We start from the raw sequence: 14,346 nt of genomic DNA on the forward strand, positions 1-14,346 counted from the left end.
CCATCTTTAATGCTAAAGGAAGATTTAATATTCAAATCTGATGAGTTTAGAAAAAATAGGAGCTGACAGAAACAGAAAATGTTCAGTGATTGAGAAAAACTGATCAACGTTTCAATGAAATCTGATGAATGAAAGGGAAAAAAAAGACAAACATCTCGATATTCAGTGTGAAGCCTTGACTGGAAACAAACAGAAAAACATGTGCATCCTGGAATAATCCCAGCTTCCATCTTTAAAGGACTGGAAGAAGAAAAGGTTTCCAAGGACTAAATCAGAAAAGTTTCACCAAGAAATAGATTGTAGAGATGAACTATCTGTTCAACAGTGAGAGAGTTTCTCTGACAGGAGGAAAATCTTTAGACTCAAATCAACTAAGAAACACTGAGGAATCATAACTGGGCCACAAGAAACCAAATCCAGGAATCAGAGGTTCAGTGAATGTGGTGTTGAAGGTGTGGAGGAGGATCAGTGAGTCAGAGGAGACTCTATAGAAGGACAGAATGCCAGCAGGACAGTCCACATACACTGATACTCTGTTAGAGACGGAGGAGGAGGAGAAACGAGTTTCTATGTCATTGTGCCAGACAGAGAAACCAAAATCATCGGAGCATCTCAGACTCCAGGAATGATCATTATATCCAAGCACACAGTCTCTACTGTTTCCTTTCCTCTTGATTCTTCTGTAACTCACTGATATATGAACTAATCCTCTCCATTCAACCTCCCAGTAACAGCGACCAGTCAGACCAGTTCTACTCAGCAGCTGAGGAAGATCAAATCTGTCTGGATGATCAGTATATGACTGAAGCTCCTTCCACTCATATGTCACCTTCCTGTTGTCTTCAGACAGTTTGAGGCTTTTGCTCACTGTGTTTGTGTCAATGGTGAGTTGACAGGAATCTGATGGAGAGAACAAACACAATCCAGCTGCAGTTATTGATCATTTATTGATCTTTGATAATGATCCTGAATGAGTGATGTGACAGTTTGAAGATGGTTGAATGTGAGCTGCTTTGTTGTCATGAATCAGTTGATGAAAAACACACTTACATCTCCATGGACCTGGTGTCAAGAATCTGCCTCCAGCAGGCTCCACCCTGAAAGGAGGAGGGGGGTCAGACCATCAGTCTCTTTCAGCAGCAAACATGGACATTGTCCATGTTTGCAACAACCTGAAGAAACTCACTGAAGCCTAAAAGGACATCAGGAAACTAAGGACATATTTCTGGAAGCTCAACCTGGTTTAATAATCAGCATTAAAATCCAATCAATCTAAACTCTGATCAACACCTGGATACCTGCTCCATCCACACTCCCACACACAGATGAAGGAATGAAACACTAAACAGCCCTGCTGCTGAAAACCTGCTGTGGCCTCACTGTAATATCCTCAGTAGAGCATCATGGAAATTTAACTGCTGAACTCCTCAGATTTCTGAATGAGTGATGTGACAGTTTGAAGATGGTTGAATTTCAATATATATTTGAATACATTCAAAGTTCCTATGTAGCTCCATTAAAGACTCACCACACTTCAGAATGTCAAGTCACATATTCACTCATTTTATTCACTCCTTTATAAATGTCATTTTTACCAAACTACATATTTAATTAACAAACAAAATATTTATTTTCAAACTAAACGTTTCCCATCAGACTGACTAAGGACGTTTCTCCTCTTCCTCCTCTATCAGACCTTCTCTGCTCCTGCAGCAGGTTCCTCCATACCTGAGAGCTTCCAGTCTCCAGTCTGGATCCTTCAGTCCAGCCGACAGCAGCTTCACTCCTGAGTCTCCTGGATGATTGTAGCTCAGGTCCAACTCTTTCAGATGGGAGGGGTTAAAGGTCAGAGCTGAGGCCAGAGAAGCACAGCCTTCCTCTGAGACCAAACAGCCTGATAAGCTGCAGACACACAATTCATCACATGATGAGAAGATGAGAACATTGAGGTAGAGCCCAAGGTCTGAACTGGTCATTTATAGGAGAGGAAAAAAATCCTAAAGAAAGTGGATTTACAGTGTCAGTTGAAGTCTGACAACACCAATGTTTATGTGTTGAGACTTTAGTTAGTCATATCATAGTCAGACATCTGTTATTATTGCAATTTACTACTGAAATAATATTTACATGATCTTTGACAGCAGGTAAGAAATCTGGTTTCACCAGGATTGGTCACATTTTACCTGAGAGTTTCCAGGTTGCAGTTTGGACTCTTCAGTCCAGCAGAGAGAAGCTTCACTCCTGAATCCTGCAGGTTGTTGTTACTCAGGTCCAGTTCTCTGAGACTGGAGGACTGGGAGCTGAGAACTGAGGACAGAGCTTCACAGCTTCTCTCTGAGAGGTTACAGCCACTCAGTCTGAGGAGACAGGGAGAAAGAAAATCTGTTATTACACAATTCATCAAAATGTATGTTTTACTCTCCGGTCAACTATGTTCTTCTTGGAAATATATAGGGAACTGTTGGGTTTGGTTTGTTTTTATGTTGCCTTTTGTTGTGAACTACGATTAGGATTTCTGTGTGTTATCATTCTTGCATTTATAACATTAGATTATTAATCTTACCATAGTAATCTTATATTACTATAGATTATTGTTATTTTCATTTTAGAAGTGTTGAACTTTCACTGTCAGTGTTAAATTTTTGACTTCTGTGTCGAAGACTTTTGACCCACTCTCACAGAATGTCTCTGCTGCATGACGAATTGTTCCCTCCACCCTGTGTGTAGAACATGTAGACAAAATTTGCCTTATGTCTCTTCTGTTTATCTCTCACTTCTCTAAAAATAAAAGACAAGCTCGAGCTAGAAGTTATCAGAACGCGCGGTAGCCAGCTCGCAGGAGCGGTCAGACATGCCTCCTCCTTTCATGAAAGCTTGGAAAGAACTCACATAAGTTGTCTACGGTTCTGTTTAGGTAGGCTGTTGAAAAATATCTATCACTCCTGTCTTGAAATCATAAACTATTGGTAAAAAAGAAGTTCGCAAGAGAACTGTTAATTTCAATAAAGAACTACGTAAATTTAGTGTCAGTTTTCACAGACAGGAGTTTTGCTAATTGAACATGTAATGTCACGGGCAGCTGACAATATTGTCTGGTATTGAGCAACATCATCATCAATGATTACCTCATCATTAGCAGATTTCTCTTTATCAAAAATAAATGCAGGAACAATCTGTGTCCTTACAGAGCTTTGTTGGAGGCTTTAACCACTGGCAGCAGTCTCAGAAGGACCTCCTCTGAAGCAGAGTATTTCTTCAGGTCAAACACATCCAGATCTTTTCCTGATGACACTAAGACGAAGACCAGAGCTGACCACTGAGCAGGAGACAGTTTATCTGTGGAGAGACTTCCTGAACTCAGAGACTGTTGGATCTCCTCCACTAGAGAATGATCTTTCAGTTCATTCAGACAGTGGAATAGATTGATGCTTTTCTCTGCAGACACATTCTTTCTGATCTTCTTGATGTACTGAACTGTTTCCTTATTGGTCTGTGATCTACTTCCTGTCTGGGTCAGCAGACCTTGTAGGAGTCTCTGATTAGTCTGCAGTGAAAGTCCCAGGAGGAAACGGAGGAACAAGTCCAGGTGTCCATTTGGACTCTGTAAGGCCTGGTCAACAGCTCTCTGATGGAGACACTTTAGTTTAGGCTTATTAAATAATGAAAACTTTTTAGATGTTCGTGTTTCTTCCATCAGGTTGACACCAGAGTTGATGAAGGTCAGATGAACATGAAGAGCAGCCAGAAACTCCTGAACACTCAGATGGATGAAGCAGAACACATTGTTCTGGTACAGCCCTCTCTCCTCTCGAAAGATCTGTGTGAACACTCCTGAGTACACTGAGGCTGCTCTGATATCGATGTCACACTCTGTCAGGTCTGATTCATAGAAGATCAGGTTTCCTTTCTGCAGCTGATCAAATGCCAGTTTTCCCAGAGACTCGATAATCTTGCTTCTCTCTGGACTCCAGTGTGGATAAGTTTCAGCTCCTCCATCATACTTGACCTTCTTCACTTTGGTCTGAACCCCCAGGAAGTGGATGTACATCTCAGTCAGGGTTCTGGGCAGCTCTCCTCCCTCTCTGGTCTCCAACACATCCTCCAGAACTGTAGCAGTGATCCAGCAGAAGACTGGGATGTGGCACATGATGTGGAGGCTTCGTGATGTTTTCATGTGGGAGATGATCCTGCTGGCCTGCTGCTCATCTCTGAATCTCTTCCTGAAGTACTCCTCCTTCTGGGGGTCATTGAACCCTCTGACCTCTGTCACCATGCCAACACAGTGAGGAGGGATCTGATTGGCTGCTGCAGGTCGTGTGGTTATCCAGAGGAGAGCAGAGGGAAGCAGTTTCCCCCTGATGAGGTTTGTCAGCAGAACATCCACTGAGCTGGACTCTGTAGCATCAGTCAGGATCTCCATGTTGTGGAAGTCCAGTGAAAGTCGACTCTCATCCAAGCCATCAAAGATGAACAGAACCTGGAAGTGTTCAAAGCTGCAGATTTCTTTGGTTTCAGTAAAGAAGTGATGAACAAGTTGCACCAAGCTGAACTTTTTCTCTTTCAGCACATTCAGCTCTCTGAAGGTGAATGGAAATATTAAGTGGATGTTCTGGTGGGCTTTGTCTTCAGCCCAGTCCAGAGTGAACTTCTGTGTTAAGACTGTTTTCCCAATGCCAGCCACTCCCTTTGTCATCACTGTTCTGATTGGATGATCTCTTCCAGGTGGGACTTTAAAGATGTCTTCTTGTCTGATTGTTGTTTCTGGTCTGTGTGGTTTCCTGGATGCTATTTCAATCTGTCTGACCTCATGTTCATCATTGACCTCTCCAGTCCCTCCCTCTGTGACGTAGAGCTCTGTGTAGATCTGGTTCAGAAGGGTTGGACTTCCTGCTTTAGCAATCCCCTCAAACACAGACTGGACCTTCTTCTTCAGACCAGATTTAATTTGATGTTGGCAAAAACCAGCAAGATGTGCTACATGATGAAAAAATAGTACTATCTGAAGCAACAAAATTACCTTTTGAAGATGATTTGAGTAAATGTGATTCCATCTATGCAGGCTTATGTAAATGCTTGCTTTATCCATCTTATCAAATTTTTGTAGAAGTCCTCTTACTGCTCTGCAGAGGGTCAGCCAGCTCCTCCTCCTTCATCCTCTTCAGTAAGTTCAGTGTGATCTTCATCACTGCCTCTCTGCTGCTCCTCCTCTGTTCTTCGTTCTCACCCTCCATAACCTCCTCATCCTCACTCTGACTTGTTGAGCATTGTGGGTCTTCTAGGCTCAGAACTATTTGGATCTTCTTCTGTTCATCCTTCATAAAAGAGACAATGTTATCTACCAACAACTGGAGCAGAATAATAGATGAAGGAAACATCAGACTGAAATCATGGAGCCAAACACCAGATGGATATTGGACAGACCGACAGTCCTCTGGTCTACAAAGTGCAGCATGGAGATGAGTGTGAACAGAACTATGGAAAAGTAGTTGTTGTTCATGTACAGACCATAAATATGGAGTCCAGCTGTGTTTGATGCTGCTGGGCAGACGGACCACTGGTAACCTCTGAGCTCTGCTGATCCACTCTGTGGAGGAACCAGGAACAATCAGGAAGGCAGGAAATATTCATCCAGCAATATTTACTAATAAAATACTGAAGTTTCACATTAAAATTCCTTAAAGCAGAAAAACAAGAACATATAAGAAAGTTAAAAGAGGAAGATGAACTACAAGGATGAAGACCAGTAACATCAGAATCACCAGTAGACATTTTAAAAAGTTGGTGCTAAACTTGGACTTCAAACTGTCCACACTGTCAGCAGATCTAATGATCGTGGAGACAGTGTCCCAGAGCTTGGGGACAGTGGAAGTGAAGGCTCTGTCCACCCAGGTCTTCAGGACAGTCACTGGATGAAAAGTGGGATTTTTGACCCTGTATTCTGACGCGAATGCAGCTAGTCAGTGACAGATATCGACGGCAATCGACAGTTGGCAGGGCAGCGCAGTTTCGCCAGCCACAGTTGAATGCTGTCGAATGCGGAATCCTCCAAGGGGGGGAGGAGAGATGGGGAGGTGTGGGGGAAGTGCGGGGGGGTGTTAACAGCTTAACGACTCTACTTAACATGTGAATAGCAACAGGAGACCCACGTGAATTCTCAAATTGGATGAAAAAACAATGACATCACAATTCATTACTTACATGTGATTTGTTGGTAGACATCTCCCTATTGGACACACTAGACCTTTATTATTACAGGCCTGGTTAAGCCCCTCCCTAATAGATTATAAAAAATAACCCAGAAATAAAAATACACCAAGCACAACGCATAAGTTTATATTTTTAATTTTTGTTGAAAAAGAAATATGTACATACATGCATATAACACACATCTACAAATAAGGAAACCACACATATATAAAACACATCTACAAGAAACCACACATATATATAAAAAACACATCTACAAAATATAAAGAAACCACACATATATAAAATAAAACACATCTACAAGATACCACACATATATATAAAAAACACATCTACAAATAAAGAAATAACACATAAAATAACATCTATAAAAAAAAACTTCAGTTTAAATAAAAAAAAAATAGATTACAGCACAAAATGTTTGTCTACTTCTGGGCCATGTGGGAGTGGCTTTCTTTCTGAGCATGATCCAACATACAAACGCTTATGACGCAACATGCTGTATTTAGGGTTAGCTTCAAGTCTCTCTTGCAGTTTGGAGCAGAGGTTGCCGAGCTCCTGGCTGCGGAAACTTGGTGGTCTCACAATCCAGCCCAATACACCCTCGAAGACGCCATCCTCTTCATCAGACATGAGGTTAATGGTGACACCTTCCCAAAAGGAAATCTCCTCTGCTGCCAGGACTCCCTCGCCTCCAGCAGCTGTTGACACAGAACAGACATTAAGTCATAAAGAATCCTTATGAAAACATATTGTTGAAACTATACTGACATTTTAAGTGTCTTGGTTTAGAAACACCAAATATGGGGAGGTGTAATCCATTTGTCATTGAAAACTATGGCTATGTGGTAAAGTATCAACTCCTGATGTGAATAAACATGATATTTAACAAAACATTGATAAAAGTACTTAAGTGTTTTGTCATTAACCATTGAGGCTACATTAAAATTATTGCACACCATCTTGTACCAAAATATTACAGCTTCTTAAGAAAATGTAATATTTTTCTTTTCACTGCTGATTGCATTCATACACACATATATACAAACATGCATGCAAAACTGATGCATTTGATGCAATTGTGACATCTCTAGTAATAAATCTTACCTGCTTCTTTCTTTAGCTACATCTGGATGACTGGCAGTAGGTCCTTGATACAGCTGGAAAACATTTTTGTGCATTGTCAATACATAGCATAATTACATTATGTACATAAACAATGTTGAAGCATAAAATATCAACATTGTAAAATAGTAGATACTCACACAGTTGCATCTCTGTCCTCATCACGGACATCAGAACATTCCAGAAGAGTCTGATTGACACAAATGTGACTCATTCTGTGGAGTCTGGAAATAAACGTAAAATTTAAAAAATATTGTAGCAAATAATACGCAAGTAAATAAGTTAAAATTATTCTCAACCAACCATTATACAGTCGGGAATCAACGCAGTGATTATACATACCGGCTTTATGACTTCGTCCTCAGATCCGTCCTCCATCCGCCATTTTGTAGATCTTTACTGCATTACACACTCTGCCTTGCTGTACTGCGTTACAACAAAATAAATAAAATAACGGGAAGATCAGTTTTCCTTACAAATATGCGAGTGTTCACTATTCACTAAATGTGAAATCATAACGTACTGAATTTCTGTTTGTCCTGGTGGACTCCGTAAGAGCTCCTCGGCATCGTGGTCTGAGGTCTGGCTGGTACGGCTTGGCCATTTTTCAGGTCTGAAAAAATCAAAGAAGACGCAAGTATTTTTAAGAGTTCAGAACATCACATGTAATAGAGATCGCAATACAAAATCTCACCCTACACTTGTTTCGGCATTAAGAAAACGACAGACCGCTTTCTGTAAGAAACAAACAAAGCAACTAGCCTCGCACCACGTGTTATTTCTAAAAGCTTTCTTACTGTGAGTTCGGTCTTGTTGGACCGCCGCGGTGTCATCTGTCGTTTTCTGCCGGATCATTGCTTAATATCAAAACGATACTGAAAAGGTAACTCCGTGAAATAGGACTTTTTCCACCATTTCACACAACGCATTTTCGTTCATGTTGGATGTAGCAGTTAGCACTCGTTACCACCAGTGCATATCTTCCTCTGGAGTTTAATGGCGGCTGCTTGACCGACTATGAAAGCACATTACTGCCACCAACTGGACTGGAGTGTTAAATGAAAGTTGACAGAAAAAAATACATTCTAAAAGTTATTTTTTCAAAAGTTGCATGACAGAATATTTTATTTTTATTATAATTAATTGCTAAAAAGTTTTTAGCAATTAATTATATGTTTATTTACTCCATTCTACTTTGAGCTGTCTCCTTTTTAGTTTATACAGAATATGATTCATAATCTGTGAGTTATATTTAATGCTTAACTAACAAAACTTTAAAAAAAGAATACAAATGTTTATACTCTATCAGAAGGTATCACAAACTTTCAACCATTTTGTTCTTCAATTTAAACTTGAGAGTTAAGCAACTGAATACTGAAAAATCTGTAGTTTCTTAAGTCCTGTATTGTGATGTGGAATGACCACTACCACTCCAATATAGCATGACTCTGGGTCTTTAAAGCAATCAGTGAACATTAACATTAGTTTGAATATTATTCACAAAAATACTGTTAAGGAAGAATTTTTATATCACTGGTAAATTTAGCAAAACTCTGGCTCTGATACTTCCTTTTGATCCCGGCTTCTCTCGCGTGGCCACGTGCGGGGACAAAAATACAACAATGCGTGTTGACGTCACAGAATTACAGGATTTAATCCAATCAGAAGAAAATATAAGATAGTACAGGAAACTAAAGAAAGACAGATACAAACCTGAGACAAGAAGACACAGAAATATCAAGGACGTCCTTGGAGAAAAAGCTGGTGCAGAAGTAAAATAAATCAGCTTTTTTCTGAATCGTTTCCCTTGTGCACAAACTTTTATACCTGTAGGTGTGTTTACCTCTTTAATGTATTCAAATAAGGCGTATCTCTACTTGACCAATTGGAAGGCATCTCTGACCCTTTTAAATTTAGAAAAAAAGTCCCGCAGTTTGGTCGCAAGATCAAACACCTTTTGTTAAATAAGGTAGAAGCAGACTCTCCGAATTCATGGTGGTTTATGGCTTTCACAGATCTGTGTGAAAAGCTAGAACTTCCTACTGACTGTTTCTCAACAGGCAAAGAGCAGATCAGAGATCTTGGCAAACAATCTGCTTTAACTACAGTAAAATATAGATCAATAGGTCAGAATATGTTATAAATTTTAAAACTATAATTATGGTATTTCAATCAAGTCATGATAAATTCTAAAACTAACTTATTTTAAATGTATTTTCTTAACACTATCTGGCCTCCTGTGGCTCTACAGCCATCTGGGCAAAGAAAAACAAACCTCACAGGTAGCTGTGAAATTCTGGTTTCTCTTCTGCTCTGCCAGGAACAAACCTTTAATTCTGTATTTTTAATTCAATGAAAGTTCTCCAAAAACCCAATTTGTTCTTCTGCACTCAGCATCTCCAAAGTTTAGTCCTGATATCAAACCAAAAGCAATAGATAATAAACAGAAAATAATGAAGTACAATTCCTGTTTCTAATTAGGAATTAGAAACAAATAAGACATTCATTCACCATAAACCTAAGTATTTTCTAATACTAAACAAAACATTTTCATGTGATTCTAATATAGTCAGAAATAATACAATTTCAAATACATTCATCATTAACTAAATTAATTCTAAAACAAGATAATAGAATTTTTAGTCAAAACATATTAATAACTAAGAAAAATGTCTTACAAATTAAATGTTAGTGATTTAAAACATTTTATGTTATATTCAGTTTTTGCACCATGTCAGATGTTAGTTCTGGAAGACTTCTCATCCTGGTTACGTGAACCGACCAAAGTTCCCTTTCTCAGAGTAATTCAAGTGATAATGTCCTCCACCTTCCTGCATATGTTAATTTATGACCTCCTGTCTTTAATGATAAGACTCCAGGGGTCTGAGCCGAGGCTCTCCTGCAGATCTATTTCAATACTTACCCAGCAATAGTATTTGTTTCAAATCACTAACAGAAACCTGTTCAAACTTAAGAAATTGGTTCTAAAAGGTTTAAACTGTGTTAAACACTCAAAATAATAATTTTTCTCAACAATACTCTATGTACAATCTACCACTCTGGAACATGGTTTTTATTGTTATTTTTTGATTAAGTTGTGCAATTCCTCCCATCACAAGATAAATCTTCAGATAGGAAGAATGTCAAAGTAAGATCACGTTTCACAAAAGTCTATTGTATGTAATCATGCATGTTCTTCTTTTATATCATCAATTCAACCAAAACTAAGTTTTTCAGTGCTCCTAACACACATGCAACATATATTTTAATGGATAAGATATTGTTTTCACCAAACATACTTCTTTATGGTGAACAGAAGATAAAAAAGGGTTAGCTACAAAATGAATAAGAGTCAAAAGGCAGTGCTCAATAGTTGATTTGCATTTGCATAGCACTCAGCAACTTCCTTTAAATACGAAAACCTCTGCTAGGCACATGGGGAGGGGGGTGATAGGGGAACACGGACACACAGCGTTTTTGACCAGTTTTGGCAGTGTTGACTCTGACAAAAACCTCTTGCCGAAAGCCCTCAATCTCCATGCGCATGGCAGAACAAGGTGTCAATAGCTGTCGAAAATCCCATTTTTCATCCTGTGAGTGTTGGATATCCAACAGGTTCTGATGACTGGATCTGAGGTGATGTGGACATGGAGGAGTTCTGAGATATGCGGGTGTGTCCACGTGGGATCCTCTCCTGGATGTTATAGAGGATTTAAAATGGATCCTGTAGATCCTGGAAGCCAATGAGCTCACATTATATCTGTCCACACAGAGACAATCAAAAGGTAAAGGTCCATGAAGTGATATCTGGATGTGAGCAGTGAACCAGATGATCCAAGTCGCTGTAAAGATTTAATGTTCCTGCTGATCCCACGAAGAACCAGCAGAACCTCTGATGGTCCACATCAGCTCAGTCTGGTTGAGTTCCAGCAGATCTCACCAACCACATCATGAAGCTTTCCTTCCTGCTGAACTGATTTCACAATGCACACAGGAACCAAATCCTGATGGACCAGACTGGTTTACCAGGTATTTTCCAGTGGGTGGTGGAAATGTGTCCCACTGTTAATCTGACATGGAGCCAGGAAGCAGCAGAACATCATCATCATCACCCAGAGATGAAGACATGAAGGTGTTTTCATTAGAACAGAGCAGCTGGTTTAGATTATGGATCAAAACTCTGTTAATATAACTGGAAACATCTGAAACTTACTGGTTCAGTTTTCACAGTTAAAGCAGTTAGAAACAGCTCACCTCTCTGATGATGGAGGTCCAGGAGATTTAAAGTCAATACCAGGATCATCCTTTGACCAGTCGCTCTTAAAGGACACACAGCTGGGTTCTGGTTCTGGTTCGAGTCTCTGATGGATCCTGACAGAAACATGACGATTAAACTGAATCTGTTCAGTCTGGATGAAGCAGCAAAGAGGAGCAGCAGCAGCTTCATCACCACGTCTGTTTTGGCCTGATATAGTGAACACTGTGTGAAAAGGGCTGTGGACAGTTAGAGATGGTGACCTCACCTCTGACCTTTGCTCTGGCTCTCATCTTCCCCACACAGAGTGGTTTTAGAGGGAGGGACTCCCTCCTCTCTGTCCTCACACTGATCCATGCTGCTGAATTCACATCAGCTCACACACACTTTCTAGCTTCACCTGCAGAGGAAACACACATCATTCATCTGCACATCAACTCTGATCATCCTTTACATCATTAGTGCTGGAAAAAGATCAGCTGCTCCTCCTCTGATTGGCTCTTCTTCTCTGCTTCATATCAGTGTCAGGTGAATGCAGTCAGACAGCAGAGAGGCAGAGGAAGCTGCCATCAGCTGCTGCACTTCTACTATCAGTCCACTAGATGGAGACATGGAGCAACATTTACATTCACTGATTCAACCTGAAAAACAAAAAGGATTTTATCTCACAATTACTAAAATTCTACAAGTGGTTTATCTGCTTGTGAGGGATTTATCTCCTCCCTAACAGGTGCTGTTTTTTGTGTACTTTTATATTTAATTTATTTGGGTAAATGTATTGTGTTCGGGGAATCTGACTTGATTTATTTACTTGTTTTAATTCTCTTCTCTTTGAGGTCACCTGGTCATGTGTTGCCATGGAAAAGCCCATGAGCAATGCTGACAAGGACCTGGTGTTTTCAATCAGCCTCATTGGGAAAATCCATTGTCTGAGAGGGAGGAGAGAAGTTTTGGAATTTGTTTCCACCCAGATTGTTTTTTGAGTTAATTGTAACTGTGTAAACATTTTTTTTTAGGAATATAATTTGGTACAAATGTTTGTTCTTTCTTTCTGGAAATGTAAATATCTCCACCGCTCTAAATTAGTCCTGGTGGAAGCCAATCCCTTAAAATCCAGGTGGCTCAGATGAGAGGGAGTTTCTCACTCTTCTTGGTTTGACTGACATGATAGCTGTAAACTGAACTAAAGTGTGTGAAGCTGAAAATAGGAAAAATATTGAGAGCTCTAAAAATGCTAGTTTCAGTCTGGTTTCTTTTTGATCGCAAACTAACACTGCTCAAAGATTTACTATTTAATAAATAGACTCAATCCAACACATTTTAACAATATTTGCTTTTGAATGGAAGCATCAGGAAACTGTTGTCTATAACATTGAAGGGTTCTTTCACACAAATAGGATTCAGAAATCCAAGATAAAAGATAAAGCCAGGCTTGACACAGCGCCATCACTTCATCCTGGCTTTATCCGTTTCACAAAGACAAAACCAACCTCAGAAGGTACAGCTATGTCAAGACGGATTTAAATAAATCATGTGAGTACGTCTTAACAGATTTCTTTGAGACCATGAGACCCATCACAAGTTCACTGATGATATACTAGAGACATGTGTAAGCTAGACCTCACACCTAAGAAGCATTTTTTGATTAAGAATTACGAGGAATTAAATCATATCATGCTCACACTCAACAGCAGATTGAATCTGTAATTAGCTCAAAATATACATTTTCAAATTACTTTTTAACTAAAAATGTCATAATCATGGCTTTCATTTGCTCCAATGAACAAGTTTAAACATAAATTAACAGTGTAAGTCAATATTACAAAGTGTGAACCTGATAGTGGATTTTGTTTCTCTTTTCTCAGTGAAGACAGATGCTTTTACTCTCCTGTTACTTCCCTCATCTGCTATGCTTTGTGTCCTGTCCTGCTATGTTTTTTGTTGTCCTTTTTGCACATCTTTCAAATTGGAAACGATGGACCTAGTCTTGATGAGAAAAATGGGCAATGACTGGAATCTGGATACATGGTGGTATACTGGGGGTGTTTTTCCACGACATTTCAGATGCATATATAGTTTAATACTTGATGGCACGATTCCTGGTTTTTGAACTTGGAGGTCACCTGGCATATTGAGAAATTGAGATGTGAACAGAACCACAAACTGGAAGTAATTCTTGCAGAGAGTCACAGCTCAGTTGCAGTTCCTTAAAAAGACCTTAGAGAAGTTGAAAGCTCAGCTTGGCGGGATTGATCATGAGTTTGGCTGTCTGGAGTCACCACTGAGATGAAGTAGTTAGAATTTAAGACATATGGGAAAATGAAAGAATTGGCCTGATCCAAAACAATTATTGTCATCTGAATATGACTCTGAATATGTCTTCCATGACTGACCTGTGTCAGTCATGGAAGACAGGCTATCTCTATTTCTCTTGTATGTCATATGTTCAAGATATTCTTTTCTCACTACCCTTTCCTTTTCCCATTGCATCTATGGACTTGAATCAGGTCCATAGATGGCCATCAGCAATGACAGACAGCCGATGATAAAACGTTACCTCCCCAGCTACATATCAATGGCCAGGGAGGAATTGGACAGTGTTCATGAACTTACTTACAAACACACACTAGCACAGACATTCAAGAATAGCTATAAACACACACACCATCAACACACTGCTTTCACTGGCACCTCTCCATCTTACTGTTATCCCACAGTATGGATATCTAGTCTGGTATCTGCCTTGCACTCTTGGGAAG

The 14,346-nt window shown here is 39.6% G+C and overlaps 1 protein-coding gene and 1 long non-coding RNA gene across 2 annotated transcripts in view; both read right to left on the reverse strand.

Annotated features, from left to right (window-relative positions):
• LOC108165980 (NLR family CARD domain-containing protein 3-like) overlaps window positions 1-14,340 on the reverse strand; it is a 92,063-nt gene extending 77,723 nt beyond the window's left edge. Inside the window, exons 1-8 of the mRNA XM_081613315.1 lie at window positions 11,856-14,340; window positions 11,587-11,703; window positions 5,506-5,584; window positions 5,117-5,312; window positions 3,186-4,974; window positions 2,184-2,357; window positions 1,729-1,902; window positions 1,051-1,097 (exon numbers count right to left, since the gene is read on the reverse strand). Coding sequence (XP_081469441.1) covers window positions 1,051-1,097; window positions 1,729-1,902; window positions 2,184-2,357; window positions 3,186-4,974; window positions 5,117-5,312; window positions 5,506-5,584; window positions 11,587-11,703; window positions 11,856-11,944 — 2,665 coding nt within the window. The 5' untranslated portion in view covers window positions 11,945-14,340. The remainder of the gene's footprint in view (window positions 1-1,050; window positions 1,098-1,728; window positions 1,903-2,183; window positions 2,358-3,185; window positions 4,975-5,116; window positions 5,313-5,505; window positions 5,585-11,586; window positions 11,704-11,855) is intronic.
• LOC145554204 (uncharacterized) lies at window positions 6,309-8,836 on the reverse strand. The gene is made up of 5 exons (XR_014090233.1): window positions 7,856-8,836; window positions 7,675-7,758; window positions 7,473-7,556; window positions 7,315-7,367; window positions 6,309-6,908 (listed from the first exon to the last, which is right to left on the reverse strand). It is a non-coding gene; the product is annotated as an uncharacterized LOC145554204 (long non-coding RNA).
• Window positions 14,341-14,346: the final 6 nt, after the last annotated feature.

Source organism: Poecilia reticulata, chromosome 12, assembly GCF_904066995.2.
Source record: "Poecilia reticulata chromosome 12, P_reticulata-male-v2, whole genome shotgun sequence".
Taxonomy (NCBI): Eukaryota; Metazoa; Chordata; class Actinopteri; order Cyprinodontiformes; family Poeciliidae; genus Poecilia; species Poecilia reticulata.